This window comes from Podarcis pityusensis (assembly GCF_964106645.2).
Source record: "Podarcis pityusensis genome assembly, chromosome: 10".
Taxonomy (NCBI): Eukaryota; Metazoa; Chordata; class Lepidosauria; order Squamata; family Lacertidae; genus Podarcis; species Podarcis pityusensis.
In genome coordinates this window covers 4368090-4388868 of record NC_138035.1, presented here as the reverse complement: position 1 = coordinate 4388868, position 20779 = coordinate 4368090, and the positions used below count along the sequence as shown (strand labels likewise).

At 51.0% G+C, this 20779-nt stretch overlaps 2 protein-coding genes across 11 annotated transcripts in view; both read left to right on the top strand.

Moving 5' to 3' along the window:
• Positions 1–5169, top strand: part of LOC308486253 (uncharacterized protein) — a 34505-nt gene extending 29336 nt beyond the window's left edge. For 4 of the 5 annotated variants that reach the window (XR_013991006.1, XR_013991007.1, XR_013991008.1 and 1 more), the window contains 2 exons: positions 2977–3199; positions 4730–5169. The gene's annotated coding sequence lies outside the window, so the exon portion shown is untranslated. The remainder of the gene's footprint in view (positions 1–2976; positions 3200–4729) is intronic. The other variant, XR_013991009.1, reaches the window with a different exon arrangement.
• Positions 5170–6058: 889 nt separating this feature from the next.
• LOC308486251 (uncharacterized protein) lies at positions 6059–20537 on the top strand. 6 transcript variants are annotated; one of them, XM_081022856.1, is made up of 3 exons: positions 6059–6465; positions 16865–17009; positions 17980–20537. In XM_081022856.1, exon 3 carries the CDS (start codon positions 18162–18164, stop codon positions 20169–20171), a length of 2010 nt encoding a protein of 669 aa, XP_080878982.1. In that variant the 5' UTR covers positions 6059–6465; positions 16865–17009; positions 17980–18161; the 3' UTR covers positions 20172–20537. The 6 variants fall into 6 exon arrangements, with proteins under 6 accessions (XP_080878982.1, XP_080878981.1, XP_080878977.1 ...); XM_081022855.1 differs by lacking the exon at positions 6059–6465 and adding an exon at positions 12333–12594; XM_081022851.1 differs by lacking the exon at positions 6059–6465 and adding an exon at positions 13781–13948.
• Positions 20538–20779: the final 242 nt, after the last annotated feature.

Here is a 20779-nt window from a genome sequence, read left to right as displayed (position 1 = left end):
GCTCCTCCGCAAAGGGGCTCTCTACGTGCCGGGAGACGACCTCCGCGCGAAAGTCCTGCAGCAGTTACACGACGCGCCCAGCGCTGGGCACTTCGGCAAGGACAAGACGGCGGAATTAGTAGCCAGAGACTTTTGGTGGCCCAAGATGAGGGGAGAAGTTGCGGATTACGTCTCTAGGTGTGACACATGCCAAAGGGCCAAACCAGTACACAGGAAGCCGGCGGGACTGCTGGAACCGCTACAGACGCCGCTCGAACCGTGGGAGAAAGTGGCCCTGGACTTTGTCAGAGATCTGCCCAGCTCGCGAGGCAAAACAGCGGTACTCGTGGTCGTAGACCTGTTCACCAAGATGGCGCACTTCATTCCTTGCGCGAAGGTGGCCACAGCGGAACAGATCGCCAAGCTGTTCATAGACCACGTGTTCAAAGTTCACGGCTTACCGCGGTCCATCCTGTCCGACCGGGGTCGCCAATTCATCTCGAGCTTCTGGCAGAAGCTACTGGGCATCCTGAACGTCAAGATCAACTTAGTGTCGGCACGACACCCGCAGACCAACGGACAAGCGGAGAGGGTCAACGCCATCATGCAGCAGTACCTGCAATGCTACGCGAATCAACAGCCCTCGACCTGGGTGGACTACCTACCGCTGGCCAAGTTTGCCTACAACAACACGAAGCACGGGTCTACAGGGGTGACACCGTTCTTCGCCAACAATGGGCGGCATCCCAGAACCTTCCCGGGGTTAGAGACGAAGGGGGAGGGGGAGCCACGAGGAGCAGAGCACTTGGCAGCAGAGTTACAGGAGGTCCACGAGCAACTCCGAAGGCACTTGGAACTAGCAAAACACGCCTACAAAATGCAGGCAGACAGGCACAGGAGAGTCAGGGAAGACATCCAGTTGGGGGACTGGGTCTGGTTAGCAGCCCAGGCAGTGCCGGCCAGAACGTTAGCTAAGAAGAAACTCAGACACAAGCAGCTAGGGCCTTACCAAGTCAAGGCACAAATCAACCCAGTGGCCTTCCGGTTGACACTCCCGGAGGGCTCCAGAATGCACCCGGTCTTTCATAGGTCAGTGCTCACACCCTACAAGGAACCCCACAGGTTTCAGGCGCCAGGGAACGCACCAGACCCACTCAGAAAATCGCCAACAGGGGAGGAGTCACCGAGGGCGGTGCCACTCAACGAGGTCACGGAGATTTTAGACTCGAGATGGGGGGAAGAGGGAGTTGAATATCTCCTCGCCAGGGAAGATACCCCGGCCAGCACCAACAGGTGGGTACCGTACTATGCCGTGGAGGAGCACTACCTCAAAGACGAGTTCCATGCACTCTTCCCACACAGACCTATGCCGGCAGATTATTTCGACGACTGTCTTTTCACACCCACACTTTCAGCCAGCACGTTCCAGGGGTTCTCATCAGCTGAGGAAACGGCGCCAGAAACAAGCTCCCCAGAGGGATCACTCTCGGGGTTTGTCACAGACCGCTCTTATTGGTGGGACGATCAACCGGAGGTGGGGTGGAGCAGGGAACTGCTGAGGGGGCCCTTACACGCAACTTCTCCCGAGGTAACAGGGGGAGGGAAGGACATGGACGTGTTGGGGGAGGATCCCGGGTTCGAGCACGAATGCAGAGAGATGGAAGCAGAGGAGATCGACGTCGACGAGCCCATTACGGGCTGGCCGGATCCAGCTGGCCGGCTGCACACCAGGGGGAAAGAACGGTATCCTGCACTCACCCCCACAGCAATGGAGCACCCGGAACCCGCACCCGAAGAGGGGGAGGGGGGAAGGGGGGCTTTGAGGGGGGGATGGATGTCAGGGGCTCAGGAACAGAGGCACAGGGGAGGAAGGAAATGGAGAGCGAAGGGGAAGAATCTGAGGGCAGCGTAGGGGAGTATGACAGTGACCCGAGAGATTCCATGAGCTTCTCCAGCAGATCGGAAGATTCCCAGAAGGAGGCTGACCACGCCTCTATCGGAGAGTGGGGGAACGGAGGGGAGGTCAGGTCCAGCTAGCCCCCCCGAAGGGGGAAGCAGTGACAGGAGCAGTGTAACGGTCAGGAGGAAGGTTGCCGGCTGGGCGTGCACGCCAAGTTCGAATGTACAGGCGTGTGGGACAGCAGAAAACCCGGATTGGGAACCAGGTCCTAAAGCCCGCCAGAGGCAGGGGGAAGATTCAGGGGACTCAGCGTCAGAAGAGTCTAGGAAGGGCAAGACCCCAGCGGACGGGCGGAACCAGAGGAGGAAAGAGCAAAGGAAGAGGTGGAGCAAGGCCAGAGTCTTAAACTGGTGTCTGGGGGGAGGAGATTCAGACGGAGCTTCAGCGGTCTAGAGTTTCAGACGTAGAGCTGCGCGCTGCGGCTGTGAAAGCAAAACTGAACTTCAATAAAGACTTTTGTATATAACAACGAACCGGCGTTGGTCCTTTGTGAGCTGGGACCTCGGGCAGCTCTGACAGTATTCCATATAGGAGAGACTTTAATACACAGGTCTGAGCTCATCTCTCCGCCTGTATCAGCTGTGTTGGCAGTACTTCAAGCTGGGCAGTGTGTTTGGGAGTCCTGGGCTGCCTAGACAACAAGACCCCTTCTCAGCCTGGCTGATATGGTCCCAAGGAAAGCAGCGCAGTACGTTTGGTACTAGCTTGGCTGCAGGAGTGGCTGGAAGGAGGTGTGCAGGGCACCATCCAACCCTCTTAGAGACTTCATTCTGGATTTATGTAGCCTTTTCTTTTCCTGAAGATCACTCACCAGGACACCATTCAACCATCTTAGAGAGGTGTTCCTCTATATCCTTTTCGTCTCCTGAAAATCACTCACGAGGCAGCGAAGGTTTAAGACCAGAGTTTTCCTTCTTGATGAGCTCCCTTCCCTGGTTAACAAGCCCCATCTGCCCTTCACTTTCCTCTGCAAGATGGGCAGAGTCTGCCTTCTTGACTGTGGGATTCACTGCTCTTCTCATCCTCTCATCCACCAGGGCCTGCCTTCACCTGCACCAGAATTCCCCAACCCATCAAGGATTTGAGACCCATCAGATATCCTCAACTGGTTTAGCTGGCCGGTTGAAACCGTTCCTGGGATTGCGGTTCCTGTTGCCTCCTGACAGCTTCTGGAAGCTACAAGTGAGAGCTGAGTGCAGGGTGGGGACCAATGGTGGATACATTACCCCAGAAGGTGCATGACAATGTCCCCCACCAAAGGTACTACTGCTCCCCTAACACCCCAAGACATCCTATAATTATGATATTTAAGACAGATCAGGAATAAATTCATGTCTCCAGAGATAACACAACTTCAGGGAATCAGGGAATCAATACTACATATTCAAAGTTGAAGTTTCCACTAAGTACAGTTATCTCTTTGGCTTTAATATCCACCTTTTTCAGTGTGATGTTAGGATAGTCCTGTGTCAGAAGATGGGCACGAGATCAGGCAGCACAACTTTATTATAAGGAACAGTGTGTGGGGGGGTTCCGTCTGGGATTCCCATGTGCCAGCTGCTTTCCTTCTGCTTCTCCTGCGCTCCCCATGCAATGTGAGGCAACTAGATGGAGGTCCTTCTCCAAGAACAGGAGCTTCCCTGAGCACCCATTCAGCTGACGACAAGCACCTAGCCTTGTCACTAGTTCTCTGACTGACCCAGACCACAGTCCCTGGAAGAGATGTAGACCTGGGTCTCACATAATGGTCCACATGGCCCTCCTGAGGTCAATGGGACTGTGCAGGTGATTGATGAAGATCCAAAGGTGGAAACGGGGGTGGATGGAGGATTATAATGCTGAGGATGGCAAATGTTCAGAGGAACAATGAACCAGAGAAAGAGAGGGCCTTTTCATGGACAGAGAGCAGCTGCATTTCCTGTGAGGAAACAATTGATGTAAAAAGGCTGTATTCAAAGATCATGTTGCTTTATTAACGATGATTGAGGATTATGAAAGGATGCATTACTATCATTTGATGACATTGTGTCACCAAACCGTGGTAACTTGGTTCTTGTGAATGTGGAGAGACAAGTATTATCCCATATGCTATAGGACTTCCAAAAAGACATGTTGGAGACCAGATCTGGGTTTACACCTTTAATGTAACATTTATTTCATATAGTCACATATACATTAATACATTGGTACCAAGAGGTTCAAACACTCATTCACACATTCATTCATACTCACAAGGTTGATCATGCCTCACTCAAGAGCTGTGGGTGTTGAGCTGTAGTGCTAGTCTCGGCACACTGAGGACATGCAAAGGGCCCTTTTTATAGTCTTCTTTCCCATTGCTGTCCATGGGCTGTCTACAGAAGGGTTGTCTCCACCGCTGTTCTCCTTCCCTCCTCCTGGACCATCATCAAGAAAACCCTTTGCAGTCGTGCCTCAGATCAGACAGGCAGTATGTTCCAGACCTTTATCTCATGTCCGTGGCACATTGCCAGTTCCACCCTGTTCTTGCCAGGGGTTTTTTGCTTTCCATCAACAACACCACAGTCATACATTCTTCTTTGATAAAACTAGTTTCTCGCTTCGCTTCCCAGCATATCATGCCTTGTGAATTCTTCATCTTCTTTTGGGCCTAACATTCATACTATTCATGACAAATGCATCTTCATTTCCTAAAAGCTGGGAACATGGGTAGGAGGCTGGAGAAGGTAGGAGATGTTGAAATAAGAGAAGGTGCTAATGGCGCTTGATGTGTTCCCTTTCCCTTCGTTCTCTTTCTTGAAAACCATACAGGATTTCCACTCAGCCCACTCTGAAGAAGGTGATGGAGAAGACATTCAGAATTCTGGGGGACGGGCACCTTTCATTTCATAAGGTATAGACATTAAAATGTGTGAAATGTAGATTGTGCTTCATTGAATGAGCACACATAGCTCATATCAACAATCTCAAACAGGGAAGAAACAATTAAAGGTATGGAGAGTGGAAAAAGTTTCACGGATAGTGGAAAACTTAGAACACATCAGCCGACTCACATGGGGAAGAAAGGATTCAAATGCAGGGAGTGTGGGAAGAACTTCAGTCAGAGTGGACAACTCAATATACATCAATGGGCTCACACAGGGGAAAAACCATATAAATGTATGGAGCGTGGTATGAACTCTCAGGAGCTAAGTTTTGTGCCTCACTGGGGACCCAGTGCCAACTGTATGCTTTGAAAGCTCAGTAAACTATTATTGAAGAAAACTTCCTGCCTCTGTATGTGTTTTGACCTCAGCGTGGGAATTGCTCTACACATGGCCCTACCTCGCTTATACTTAGCTCATGCCCTGGAGTTACTGTGATCAAGCATGCAAAAGGGATGCATCTCTGTGTGACTGGTTTTTGCACCAAGCTCTCTCACCCCTCCCCATCACGTGATCTTCAAACGCTACTTCTTCACAAGAATTTCATGCCTGCCCCCTGCACGTTCTGAAGAAAACTTAAAATACTGTAATCCCCCCCCCCAAGTCTAATTGCAAGAGGGGGAAGGAGGGGCTGCAGGTACAAGGGAAGTCTCCTGGTGGGTCCCATCTTCACTCATGAACCCCATGGAGCAACCCCAGAGTCGTGCTTATTCTGGGGTTGGGAGAAGATAATACTTTTCCATATTCCCAGAAGTTATTATTCAATCCTGCTGCTAGGGAGTTTTGCTACCAGAGGACCAGAGTGTATATTACTATCATACTGATTTTACTGCTATGGCTGCTTTTGCTTTCATGGACTGATTGGGTGAGGGGAGGAGGCACCCACGAGGGAAGAAGGCTCAGATCCTGGGGGCTGGTGGTGGGATGGCAATGAGCAAAGAGGGAGAAAAGGGAGCAGAACGGGAGGGGAGGTGTTGCAAGCTGAGGAGGAAACGGTTTGGTGAGCGGGATGAGGCTGGGGCAGAGAGCAGTTCAGGAGAGGAGGGAGGAGAAGAGAGGGCCAGAAGACCCAGAGGATGCCGGCTGCTGAAGCATCCAGGGAGACTCCCTCTCCTGCTGTGACTCCCTCTCCCCATGTCTTCTAGAGCACACAGAGAAACCCGGTTCAGACCCCATGATCCTGCACATGATATTAAGAAGGTGTTTCCCTGCCCCCCAACATGCATCACTTTAATCTTGTTGACAATGAACTGTATTTTCAGCCCAATCCCCGTTTGGAGAGCTCTTTTTGGAGCTCCTTGTATTCTGTCTTTGTTTGAACACTCCTGGACAATTTACTGTCAACAGCAAACTTTGCTCACTCCTAACTCTAGATCATTTATGAACAGGTTGAAAAGCCACAGGTCCCAATACTGATCTATAGGGGACTCCACTTTCTGCTTCTCTCCATTCACAGGAGTGTTCGTTTACTAATAAGTGTTCCTCCCTCCCCCCATCCTTCTGTGCTGCGGAGAGAACCCTGCGGAAAAGTTATGGAGTGAATTTCACTTCCCCACACATCCAACACTGCTCAGCATTCAGGGAAATGGAAGAGGAAAGCTGGCCACAATCCAAGAGACTGAGGTCAGCAGAAAGCGAAGCAAAGCCTACTCAAAGGGAAGCCACTTCAGCTTCCAGCCCGTCAGCTCCCACCATGGCTAAAGAAGAATTGCCCTTTGGGAATGGCGGAGCTGAATGGAAGCGGGCGAGGAAGCCCCACAATCGCTCCTGCTGGAGGAATAGGGGCACTGACCCTATACTCAAAGGTGATGGCCACTTCTGGAATCCAGGAAGGAATTCCCCCCCACACTGGTCACATGCAGCTGGGCTCACTTTCCAGAGCCACCTGCAGGGCCTGCCAACAATTCCCTTCATCCCTAGTCTTGCTAGCTTGGGATGGTGGGTTCTATAGTCCAAAAATAGCTGGAGACCCAAATTTGGGAAACCCTGTTCTCCCTGAAGTACAAAGGAGTATTCACCTGCATTAGAACATCAGGTGAGCCCTGCAGGATCAGGCCCACATGGCCCCTGTCCTCGCAGGGGCCAAGCAGGGGCCTCTTCTGGGAAGCCCACTGGCAGCACTTGAGCACCAGAGAAGGACGGCTGCCTCTGATTGGGGAAGCACATCTCTTCTTGGGGCACATTTCTGGCGAAGTTTAGGGAAGTGTTTTAATGTTTAATGCTGTACAGTGGTACCTAGGGTTAAGTACTTAATTCATTCCGGAGGTCCGTACTTAACCTGAAACTGTTCTTAACCTGAAGCACCACTTTAGCTAATGGGGCCTCCTGCTGCCACCACGCCGCCAGAGCACAATTTCTGTTCTCATCCTGAAGCAAAGTTCTTAACCTGAAGCACTTTTTCTGGGTTAGCGGAGTCTGTAACCTGAAGCGTATGTAACCTGAAGCGTATGTAACCCGAGGTACCACTGTATTGTGTGTTTAGTATTGGGCTGGGAGCCGCCCAGAGTGGCTGGGGAAGCCCAGCCAGATGGGCGGGGTATAAATAATAAATCATTATATATATTCTTATATGGGGTCCCCACAATGCTCCCCAGCCTGGCTCCAGACTGCCAGGGAAGCTGTGTTGTGTTCTGCTGCAGGTGAGCCTGCCCTGTGCAACGCTGGGCTCTTAAAGGAACTTGGAGCTCCAGGCGGGGGGGCCACAGCTTCCCCACACTTGTGAAGCAGCCATGGGAGCGATGGGGAGGCAGGTGGCTTGCGGTGGGGAGTGGTGTGGAGTGGAGGAATCCGCGAGAAGGAGCTTCTGGAGCCTATGCACCCCCCTCCTTGCCTGCTCCCTGAAGGTTTCCTGAGCCTCCCCCCTTTTCATTTCAAGGATTGGGGGACCTCAGCATCCCAGGGTTGCTTTGTTCTGGGGGTGGGGGGAAGCTATTTTGTTTGCTGAGTGCAGGAGTCACAATCCTGTCACATTGTGTTGTGTCTGGCTTTTAGGTAAGGGGGTGAGGCTTGTCGCCGGAAATCCCCCCCCCCATCTCATTGACACGTGTTGCACAAGCACCACACTCACACATGCACGCATCTCCCCTTCCTGACCCTAGAGATGTCCCTTTTTAGGGGGCCATCCCTTAAAGCCTTCCGTAAATAAGGAAGCGCTAGCCTGACAGCTTCCCGCTATAGCGCTCCGCATAGCCCTATCTTTATTGTGAGTAGACCGGCTTGCCGAACTCTGGGTCAACCGGCGGCCGCCTCAGCCAATCAGCGTTAGCGAACAGCGCCTCTTGCGGCGGCCACGCAGGTACTGCAGGCTACTGCCGCTCTCTTCCCTCACCTTTGACAGCTCTCAATACAAAGTTTCCGAGTTCAATTGACCGTGACTGATTTAATCAAAATGTAGCAAGCTGCTTCCTGAAGGCGAAAGTACTTTGAACTTCAAAGTCAATATTCTTCATAAATTCACTAAAAATCAGCCGTACCTCGGATTCCCACCGGACCACTTTCATTCTGCTGTATATTGCAAGGACTATCAAAGGGGGGTGGTCTGATATCAAGCGGCCATAATCCTTTTACCGAGCAGTCACGTACTCTTGTGTTCCCCCCAGTAGACGTGACAACCTTGATAGCCATCGGTGATGGGCTCAGACAGAAGACTATCAGGGATACAATGAACTGCATATCTTAGTGTATTCTGCACGGACTCTTACAAAAGACTATGACCGGATTCCCCTCAGGGGGCAGGAAACTTCGCCCTTCTCCTTTGTTCTTAAACATGACTCATGTGGGGAGGGGAGAGGAGACTCCGGCCAGGTGTCAGGACACTCAGATTACCTGTGTAACCCCTCCCCAACTCCTCCTATTTTTAATATAATCATGATGTAAATATGATGTAATTCTGAGGGTGTAGCTTAGGGGATTAGTAACTAATAAAAGTTGGGGTCTCCCTTTGTTCCGGGCTTCCATTTTGCTTCACCTTGTGGGCGGTGGGAGTCCTGTCGCGACAGTCTTTTCCTAAATAAAGACCGGGCCTACTGGCTGCTGTTTTGCTCTGAATTTCTCTGGCTGGTGTCTTTGTTTCGTCCAAGGGAGCCCTCGGACCTTTCCGTTAACAGGCTCAGGTGGAAATGCAGGGAGAAGGAAAAAATCCTGGGGTGCAGATTTCCTCCGCTGCCCAGCTCGTCAGGGTGCCACTCCCCAGGGGTCCCTCTGGTTAGCAAAAGAAGGAGTCTCCAGCCACGTTAAATATGCAAAACAGCGGTCAGCAGACCTGATCTTTATTTGTTGCAACAAGGTTCAAACACAAAGATTGTTTGGTTGTGTTATGGGGGGGGGGAAGCTGCTCCTTTATCCCTTATGGGGTATCCAAGTGCCCATATAGAGTCCTTTTGTAGGTTCTCTATCGGTAGGAGGAAATAACAGAGGCCAACTACAGAATATTGAGAATCAAAGTAGCTAGTAAGCCTGGTCTTTATTAAAGCTGTTGCAACAGGGTGTTCCCCACACAGGAGGAGAGGAGAGGACCCCTAACAAAGGAGTGCAAGCCCTTATATAGACATTTTGATATTCCCCGCCCTGGAGCCCAAGACCTCCCCACCCACCGAAACATCATAAATACATCACAGAATTGGTGTAGCCCAAGACCACCCCCAAGACATCATACCTACATCAGAGAAGGGGTGGACTACAACAGAAATCTGAGTGCAGTGTTTCTCTCCTGTCTGCCAGGTTACCTGATTGGATTACCTGGGCATCCTGGCCACTCTTTTGTTATGATAGCTACTCAATTCCTGAATCCAGGTCACAGGTCACAGGCTCCCACTATTTATATCTTAAGGTAAAGGGACTCCTGACCATTAGGTCCAGTCGTGACCGACTCTGGGGTTGCGTTGCTCATCTCGCTTTATTGGCCAAGGAAGCTGACATAGAGCTTCCGGGTCATGAGGCCAGCATGACTAAGCCACTTCTGGCAAACCAGAGCAGTGTACAGAAACGCCGTTTACCTTCCCGCCGGACCAGTACCTAATTATCTACTTGCACTTCAACGTGCTTTCAAACTGCTAGGTTGGCAGGAGCAGGGACCAAGCAACAGGAGCTCACCTCGTGGGGATTCGAACCGCCGACCTTCTGATCAGCAAGTCCTAGGCTCTGTGGTTTAACCCGCAGCGCCACCCGCGTCCCTTATTCATGTCTTCTTGTTGTTTAGTTGTTTAGTTGTTTAGTCGTGTCCGACTCTTCGTGACCCCATGGACCAGAGCACGCCAGGCACTTCTGTCTTCCACTGCCTCCCGCAGTTTGGTCAAACTCATGCTGGTAGCTTCACGAACACTACCCAACCATCTCGTCCTCTGTCATCTTCTTCTCCTTGTGCCCTCCATCTTTCCCAACATCAGGGTCTTTTCCAGGGAGTTTTCTCTTCTCATGAGGTGGCCAAAGTATTGGAACCTCAGCTTCACGATCTGTCCTTCCAGTGAGCACTCAGGACTGATTTCCTTAAGAATGGAGAGGTTTGATCTTCTTGCAGTCCATGGGACTCTAAAGACTCCAGCACCATAATTCAAAAGCATCAATTCTTCGGCGACCAGCCTTCTTTATATTCCAGCTTTCACTTCCATACACCACTACTGGGAAAACCATAGCTTTTACTATATGGACCTTTGTTGGCAAGGTGATGTCTCTACTTTTTAAGATGCTGTCTAGACAATGGGGAAGTTTCCCACTATGACCTTGCAGAGAAATATTTGAGGTTAATTTGGGAGGGACAAAATGGTTCCAGAACTTTTTCTATTGGATTCAGACATGTGGTGTGTGTGTGTTCATAGAACCTTTATTTTGTATATATCAGACCTTAAAATTCTTACAACAATTGAATATGGTTGCACGAACTTTTAACACCTCTCCCCATTTAACACAATACATTTTTCAACAGGGTCATCGATACATCCAGTGGCGTAGCGTGGGTTGTCAGCACCCGGGGCAAGGCAAGTAATTTGCGCCCCCTAACCCGTGGATTTTAGCACTCGAGTGCGAGCGCCCCCCCCATGTTGCGCCCGGCCCCCCTGCACCCCCCAAGCTACGCCACTGGGACTGGGGGCGAGCGAAGGAGCCAAGGACCCCCCCCAAAGGCTCATCAGGAATTTATTAAATTTATTATTTGCGGAGCCCCCGCGGGCCGAGGCAGCCGAAGCCCCCTCCCCTCGGGCGCCTCCCCGCCCCCTCCTCTCCTTGGGCTGTAGGTGGAGCTCCAGATCCGGGCTTGGCGAGCGCCTCTCCTCCTCCCGGCCGGGTCCAGGGGCTTCCAGCCGTGCTCCGTCCTCCCCCCCCCCCCGCGGCTGAGACTTGCACTGAGAGCCGGAGCCAGCGGCGCCCCCTTCTGCCGGGAGACCCTCGCCTGCCCGCCGGCTTCCTCTTGGAGGGTTTTGGGGAGCGCAAGGCGCGGCGAGGCCCCTCGGAGCTCTCCTCCCTCCCAGTCGGCAGAAGCAGTCGCCGCCTGTGGCTGGGCCGAGGGGATGGCGGCGGCGGCGGGGTGCGGAGGCTGCCCGTGCCCGGCCAGGCGTCGGTGGCGGGTGGCGGCGTCGGCGCTGCTGCAGCGGCTGCTCCTCCTGCGAGCAGTGAGTGGAGCGCAGCCGCAGCGGCGCAAGGCTGTCGGCGGGGAGCCCGGCGGAGGAAGGAACTTGTCCCTCCCCTCTGGACTCACGCCCCCCCCAGATGTTGCGCCCGGTTCGGCCGGCACCCCTGGCACCCCCACGCTACGCCACTGGATACATCACAAATATGTCACAAAGTAGGAGTCTTTGGCATTTAGAAAAATGAGCAGGTCACCCTGCCCGTTGGTAACCCTATTTTCCCACACGTTTTAACTACCCTCTTCCCCAAAGAACCATAATAGTATTCGGACATCCCCCCAGCTGCAAGGCTTTCCTGCGCTTCTCCTGTGAATGCATCAGGATTCAATCCGCCATCCCGAGGGATTTCTGTCTGGGACATGTGTTGCCCTTGATCGCCTCCTGCCTCCTAAGGGATGATGGAGTCAGGGGGAGCCCTGGATCCCCCAATTCCAGAGGAGTCATTGGGCGTATTGGATAGTCGGAGGAAACAGTCCGATTCATGGCATCCGCTTCTTGCTACAATTGTATAGGCTGCTTTTCTGAGCCTCTTTGCTGCTGTGCATAGAAGGTGCCTGTGCAAATGGTCATTGTCCTGGCCTTAGTCCGAGGCTGTGGTGGGGCCTTGGGGTGTCGTTTAACCACCCCCCCCCCCATTCCTGGTTTGAAGAGCACCAATACCTAAAGCACGGACGCACGCTAGTGGCGTGGGGTGGGCGAGGGAAGGATTTAGCAATGTAAACATTGGGGGGGAACCCCACTTTATAATTGGATTGCGGGATCAGCCCCTCCCCGCTCTCCTGATCCACAGATGGAAGAGGAGAGGAGGGAAACCTTCCTCTCCCTCCCCCCAGTTCCTCCCCTCCCGGCACATCCTTCCCTCACCCCCCCCCCCCACAATCCCAAATCCCCTCCCCAATATGTTGCCCCTCCTCCTCGCCATCCGACCTCTCCTCCGGGAATAGGGGGGGAGAGCCCCCCTCCCAACCTGACTGCTTCTCCCGGAAGTGGAGCTTCCACTCCGAATTGCTGCTCTGCGCCGTAGCTCTGGTGGCGCGCGCTTTCGGAAAGGGGAGGAGGGGCAGCAGGCGACACCGCCCCCGCCCCCGTGGATGTTGCAGGAAAGGAAAGGAGAATCTGGAGCGAGGACAAAGAGGTAAAGGGGTCGCGGGGGGGGGGGGGAGGACAGAAAAGGACCCAGAGACCCCCGAAAGCTCCTGAAAGCGCCATTCGTGGGTCCCGTCGGCGTGGCCTAGATCTCTGCACCCGTGCTGCGCCTTGGCAGCGGCGGACATGGGGCGCCCACCGAAGGGGTCCCAAGAGGGCTCCTTTGCCCCGTTTCCCCCACGCAGGGATCCCTGGGTCCCTGTGGGATCTGCACGGAGAAAGGCGGGTCATGAAAGGGTTAACGGGCTCGAGGGACGCCTGGATAGAGACCCCCGTGTGGCTTCCTTCTTGCAAGCTGCATCCTCTTCACGCCCCCATAAACCCCTGCCCTGCCCAGTCGCTGTGGTTCAAATCCGGAGAGGAAGAGGGGAGGGGAGAGGCCTTCTCAGAAGCGGCTCTTGGTTTCCGCAATCCCCCCCCCCCCGAAAGCAGCCAGAAATGGATAATGTACATCTGTCATCAGAAACAGGGGTTCGGAGTCCATGGAATGGCTCTCCGGATTGATCTTGCGCTTCTCCTTTGAATGCATCAGGATTCAATCCACCATCCCGATGGATTTCTGCCTGGGACATGTGCTGCCCTTGATCGCCTCCTGCCTCCTAAGGGATTATGGAGTCAGGGGGAGCCCTGGAGACCCCAATTCCAGAGGAGTCATTAGGCGTATTGGACAGTCGGAGGAAACAGTCCGATTCATGGTATCTGCTTCTTGCTACAATTGTATAGGCTGCTTTTCTGAGCCTCTTTGCCGTTGTGCATGGAAAGTGCCTGTGCAAATGGTCATTGTCCTGGCCTTAGTCTGAGGCTGTGGTGGGGACTTGGGGTTTTGGGGGAGTCGTATAACTGTCCCCCCTCCTGGTCTGAAGAGCACCAATACCTAAAACACGGACGCACGGCTCGTGGCGTGGGGTGGGCGAGGGAAGGATTTCGCAATGTAAATATTGGGGGGGAACCCCACTTAGTAATTAGTTTGCGGGATCAGCCCCTCCCCCGCTCTCCTGATCCACAGATGGAAGAGGGGAGGAAGGAAACCTTTCTCTCCCTCCCCCCAATTCCTCCCCTCCCGGCACATCCTTCCCTCACCCCGCCCCCACAATCCCAAATCCCCTCCCCAATATGTTGCTCCTCCTATTCGCCATCCGACCTCGGTTCCGGAAATAGAACTCTGTTCCCAACCTGCCTGCTTCTCCCGGAAATGGAGCTTCCTCTCCGGATTGCTGCTCTGCGCCGTAGCTCTAGGGGCGCGCGCTTTCGGAAAGGGGAGGAGGGGCAGCAGGCGACACCGCCCCCCCCCCCCCGTGGATGTTGCAGGAAAGGAAAGGAGAATCTGGAGCGAGGACAAAGAGGTAAAGGGGTCGCGGGGGGAGGACAGCAAAGGACCCAGGTAGGGACGCCGCGCCAGCTCCCCAAAGCGCCTTTTTGCGTCCCGTCGGCATGGCCTAGATCCCTGCATCCGTGCTGCTCCTTGGCAGCGGCGGACATGGGGCGCCCACCGAGGGGGTCTCCAGAGGGCTCCTTAGCCCCGTTTCCCCCACGCAGGGATCCCTGGGTCCCTGTGGGATCTGCACGGAGAAAGGCGGGTCATGAAAGGGTTAACGGGCTCGAGGGACGCCTGGATAGAGACCCCCGTGTGGCTTCCTTCTTGCAAGCTGCATCCTCTTCACGCCCCCATAAACCCCTGCCCTGCCCAGTTGCTGCGGTTCAAATCCGGAGAGGAAGAGGGGAGGGGAGAGGCCTTCTCAGAAGCGGCTCTTGGTTTCCGCAATACCACCCAGGAATCAGCCAGAAACCTTTTCCTCTCTCAGGCTTAAAGTGTCTTTTCCACTGCATGGTTCATTGACGATGAGGATAATGTACACCTGTCATCAGAAACAGGGGTGCAGAGTCCATGGAATGGCTCTCAGGGCTGATATAGAAGTTGCACCTCAAAAGCATTTCTGTTCCTCTTATTCTTTGTTGGCAGTGTCAGAGTGACTGACAAGCTGAGATTCTTCCCAGTCAAAGGACCCATTTTCTTGATAGACAGTGCCTTTGTCTGGAGGCTCTGCGTACAAGGTGTGCTTATACAGGCCAAAAACTGCCAGTATTAGCACAGGTGAGGTATGTGACCTCCCCTAATTTACACACTGTATGTGAATGAGAAGTATTGGGTGGGATTACAGTTTAGGGCAGCCCTGTGATTTTCTCCACCCATGACATTTCGTGAACTGATATTGCAGTACGAAATCGAAAATAACTACAAAAGAATAACAATATAATAAGAATGATTGTAGTATTTCTAGCTTGCCTAACTGGCTGGGTTTCACCAGCCACTCTGGGCAGCTTACAGTACCTATAAATGACAGTAAAACATCAGACATTAAAAACCTCCTGATACAGGGCTGCCTTCAGCTGTCACCTAAATGTCAGATAGTTGCCCATTTCCTTTCCCTCTGCCTGCTTCCCTGTAACTTCGCTTCTCACGGGGTGTGTGGGGGTGAACCAGCAGAAGACCCTTGAGGGAGGACCTCAGTGTACAGACTGAGCGATGGGGGTGGAGATGCTCCTTCAGGTCTATAGAGAGTGATGCTGTAGGGTTTTAGGTCAGTGATCTTGCTCCTCCACAATGATCTCCACAGCAAGTCCGACATACAATTAGCAGAGTAGGAAAGAAAGCTTAGAGACAGCAAAAAATTCCTTCAGCAAATAAATTTGTGACTGAAGGCATAACAGGAATCTATGCCTGAAAAATGCAACCACAGCAATTTAAAGGTCAGCACCAACAATGTGAATTGTGCTCAGAAATGTACTGGGAGTCAGTGAAGATCCTTTCAGACTGGTGTTATGTTGTCTCAGCGGCTGCTCCCATTCTGTTCTCTAGCTGCCACATTCTGGATTAGTTGCAGTTTACGAGTCACCTTCCAAGATGGCCCCATGTAGCGCATGGCAGTAGTCCAAGCAGGAGATTACCAGAATATGCACCACTCTGGGGAGACAGTCTCCAGGCATGGAGGGTCTCAGCCAGCTGGCAGACAGCTGCCCTGGATACAGAATTGACCTGCGCCTCCATGGACAGCTGTGAGTCCAAAATGACCCCCAGGTTGTGCACCTGGTCCTTTTGGGGCACAGTTACCTCCATCAGGTCTAGGGCGTCTTCCACACCTGCCTGCCCCCTTTCCCCCTGGGGCAGTATTTCTGTCTTGTCAAGATTCAACCTCAATCTGTTAGCCACCATCCATCCTTCAACTGCCTCCAGACACTCATATAGTACCTTCACTGGTTCCAATTTAAAAGAGAGGTAGAGCTTGGTATCATCCACATACTGGGGAACACCCAACCCAAACCCCCTGATGATCTCTCCCAGCAACTTCATATAGATATTAAAAAGCATGGGGGAGAGGATGGAGCCCTCAGGAACCCCACAAGTGAGAGCCCAGAGGTCTGAACACTCATCCCCCAACACCACTTACTGGACATGGCCCAGGAGGAAGGAGGGGAACCACTGCACACGGTCAAATGTGCACATACCATGGTCAAAGGTCTCCAAAGCCGCTGAGAGATCCAGCAGAACCAGGAAAGAGCCAGCGTGGTGTAGTGGTTAAGAGCGGTAGTCATGTAATCTGGGAAACCGGGTTCGTGTCTCCGCTCCTCCACATGCAGCTGCTGGGTGACCTTGGGCCAGTCACACTTCTGTGAAGTCTCTCAGCCCCACTCACCTCACAGAGTGTTTGTTGTGGGGGAGGAAGGGAAAGGAGAATGTTAGCCGCTTTGAGACTCCTGAAGGGGAGTGAAAGGCGGGATATCAAATCCAAACTCTTCTTCTTCTTCTTCTTCTTCTTCTTTCGCCTTGGTCTCTAGCCCATCGGAGATCATCAAGCAGTCCAACCAGGGCAGTTTCTGTCCCATGATGAGGCCTGAATCCGAATTGGAAGGATAATGGTGGCAGAAGCTTTCCTGGTCCTGCCCCTCCAAAAGCTCCAGGCCCAAGACTTTCATTAGCTTTCAAGGGGCCATCGGAGATGCTGGAAGGAGGTGTGCAGGACACCATCCAACCGTCTTAGAGAGTCCATTCTGGATTTGTGTAGGTTTCCCCCCATAGCCTTCTCTTCTCCTGAAGATAACTCACAAGGCAGCGAAGGTTTAGGATCAGAGTTTTCCTTCTCGATGGGCTTCCTTCCCCGGTTGACAATCACATCAGCCCTTCACTTTCCTCTGCAGCATGGGCGGAATCTGCCTTTTTGACTGTGGGATTCACTGTTGTTCTCCTCCTCTCCATCCACCAGGGTCTGCCTTCACCTGCAGCAGAATTCCCCAACCCACCAAGAATTTGAGACCCAGCAGATATCCTCACCTGGTTTAGCCAGCCCGTTGAAGCCGTTGCTTGGATCGCTGCCTCTGTTGCATGCTGACAGCTTCTGGAAGCCACAGGTGAGAGCTGAGTGCAGGGTGGGGACCAATGGTGGAAAAATTACCCCACAAGGTGGACTACATGTCGCCCACCAAAGGTACTACCGCTCCCCTAACACCCCAAGCCATCCTATAATTATGATATTTAAGACAGATCAGGAATAAATTTATTTTTCAAGAAACAGCATAACTTCAGGCTGTTAATGAATCAATACTACATATTCAAGGATGAAGTTTCCATTAAGTACAGTTATCTATTTGCCTTTAGTATTCAGATTTGTAAGTGTCATTTTAGGATAGTCCTGATTCAGGAGACAGGAAAAGATCAGGCTGCACCTCATTATTATACGGAGCAATGGGGGTGGGTTTTTCCGTCTGGGATTCCCATGCGCCAGCTGCTTTCCTTCTGCTTCTCCTTCTCTTTCCATGCAATGCAAGGCATCTAGATGGAGGTCCATCTCCAAGAACAGGAGCTTCCCTGAGCACCCATTCAGCTGACCCCAAGCACCAAGACTTGTCACTAGTTCTCTGACTAACCCAGACCACAGTCCCTGGAAAAGGCATAGACCTAGGTCTCACATAATAGTCCATATGGACCTCCTGAGGCCAATGGGACTGTGCAGGTGCTTCATTAAGAGACAGAGGTGGATGGAGGATTATGTTGCAGAGGATGGGAAATGTCCAAAGGAATGATGGACCAGAGAAAGAGAGGGCCTTTTCATGGACAGAGAGCAGCTGCCTTTCCTGTGAGGAAACAATTGGTTTGAAAAGTCTGTATTCCTTGATCATGCTGCTTTATTAACAATGATTGAGGATTATGAAAGGTTCCTGATGCATTACTATCATTTGATGACATTGCATTTTCATTTCCTAAAAATTTGGAACAAGGGTAGGATGCGGGGAAATGTAGGATATGTTGAAATATGAGGTGGTGCTAATGGCATCTGATGTGCTCTCTTTTCCTTTGTTCTCTTCCTTGAAACCCAAACAGGATTTCCTTTCCTACCACTCTGAAGAAGGTGAAGGAGAAGACAGTCAAAACTTCAGGGGATCGGGCACCTTCAGTTTAATTAGGAAGAGAAATTAAAATGTGCCAAATGTGGAATATGCTTCACTGAATGAGCATACATAGCTCACATCAACGAACTCCAACAGGAAAAAACATTTAAATGTATGGAGTGCGGAAAGAGCTTTAGTGAAAATGGAAAACTTAGAATACATCAACGGACTCACACAGGCGAAAAACCATTTAAATGCATAGAGTGTGGAAAGAGCTTCCGTCAGAGTGGACACCTTAAACGGCACAAACGGACTCACACAGGGGAGAAACCATATAAATGTATGGCGTGCGGAAAGAGCTTCCGTAGGAGTGGACACCTTAAACAGCACAAACGGATTCACACGGGTGAAAAACCTTTTAAATGCATAGAGTGTGGAAAGAGCTTCAGTCAGAGTGGACACTTCAATATTCATCTACAAACTCACACAGGGGAGAAACCATATAAATGTATGGAGTGTGGAAAGAGCTTCAGTAAGAATGGAGACCTTAGAATACATCAACGGACCCACACAGGGGAGAAACCATATAAATGTATGGAGTGCGGAAAGAGCTTCAGTCAGAGTGGACACTTCAATATTCATCTTCAAACTCACACAGGGGAGAAACCATATAAATGTATGGAGTGCGGAAAGAGCTTCAGTCAGAATGGAGACCTTAGATGTCATCAATGGACTCACACAGGGGAGAAACCATATAAATGTATGGAGTGCGGAAAGAGCTTTAGTAAAAATGGAAGGCTTAGAACACATCAACGGACTCACACAGGGGAAAAACCATATAAATGTATGCAGTGCGGAAAGAGCTTTACTGATAATGGAAGGCTTAGAGCACATCAATGGACTCACACAGGGGATAAACCATTTAAATGTATGGAGTGCGGAAAGAGCTTCAGTAAAAATGGCGTCCTTAGAAGACATCAACGGATTCACACGGGTGAAAAACCTTTTAAATGCATAGAGTGCGGAAAGAGCTTTAGTGAAAATGGATACCTTAGAATACATCAACGGACTCACAAGGGGGAGAAACCATTTAAATGTATGGAGTGCGGAAAGAGCTTCAGTCACAGTGGAAACCTCAATATACATCAACGGACTCACACAGGGGAGAAACGATATAAATGTATGGAGTGCGAAAAGAGCTTCAGTCAGAGTGGACACCTTAAATTACACCAGCGGACTCATACAGGTGAAAAACCATATGAATGCATGGAGTGTGGAAAGAGCTTTAATTTCAATGCATCCCTTAGAACACATCAACGGACTCACACAGGGGAGAAACCATTTAAATGTATGGAGTGCGGAAAGAGCTTCAGTCAGAGTGGACACCTCAGTATTCATCTAGGGACTCACACAGGGGAGAAACCATTTAAATGTATGGAGTGTGGAAAGAGCTTTCATCATAATGGAAGCTTTAGAAAACATCAATGGACTCACACAGCGGAGAAACCATTTGAATGCCTGGAGTGTGGAAAGATCTTCAGTCAGAGTGGACACCTCATTATACATCAACGGACTCACACAGGGGAGAAACGATATAAATGTATGGAGTGCGAAAAGAGCTTCAGTCAGAATGGAAACCTTAAATTACACCAGCGGACTCATACAGGTGAAAAACCATATGAATGCATGGAGTGTGGAAAGAGCTTTAATTCCAATTCATCCCTTAGAACACATCAACGGACTCACACAGGGGAGAAACGATATAAATGTATGGAGTGCGAAAAGAGCTTCAGTCAGAATGGAAACCTTAAATTACACCAGCGGACTCATACAGGTGAAAAACCATATGAATGCATGGAGTGTGGAAAGAGCTTTAATTACAATGCATCCCTCAGAACACATCAACGGACTCACACAGGGGAGAAACCATATCAATGTATGGAGTGTGGAAAGATCTTCAGTCAGAGTGGACACCTCAGTACTCATCTACAGACTCACACAGGGGAGAAACCATATAAATGTATGGAGTGCGGAAAGAGCTTTCTTCATAATGGAAACCTTAGAAGACATCAACGGACTCACACAGGGGAGCAACCATTTGAATGCCTGGAGTGTGGAAAGAGCTTCCGTCAGAGTGGAAATCTTAGGAAACATCAGCAGACACACATGGGAGAAACCATTTAAATCTATGGCGTGTGGAAGGAGCTTCAGTCAGAGTGGAACCCTTACTTTACGTGAACAAACTCACCCAAGAGACAAACCATATAAATGTCAGGAAAGGCGATAAAGGTTCAGTCCTAGTGGAAGTCCTATATCAACAGACTCATGGACAGGAAGAACTTTAAGAGTTGAAACCTACAAACCATCAACAAACTCAAAGCCGAGAAGCAGTTTAAATGGAAGGATTACAGAAAGTGCTTTTGTTATAATGGAGTGTTTAAGAAACATCACGAGAGTCTCAGATGGGAGAAACCATTTAGATGTATGGAGTGTGGGACATGTTCCTCTCAGAGTCCCCTCTTCTTCACAGCAATGAACTCAGAGGAGATCCGGCTTTTAATAATAATAATAATAATAATATCTTTATTGTCATTGCCCCCTCTCGGGGACAACGAAATTACTTGGCTGCTCCATCCACCCAGGTAGGGCACTCCACACAAAATCAAATCAACTATAAAAACACTAATTAAAACAATACAGTATAAAACAGCAAGGAAGATTAGATGACTTTCAAAGTCCAGGCTTCCCATTCAGGGCCGAGATCGCTCTGGGGAAGAAGCTGTTCTTAAGAC

Coding starts and splice junctions, on each gene's coding strand:
- LOC308486251 (XM_081022856.1), top strand. CDS start 18,162: ATGGAGTGCGGAAAGAGCTTTAGTGAAAATGGAAAACTTAGAATACAT.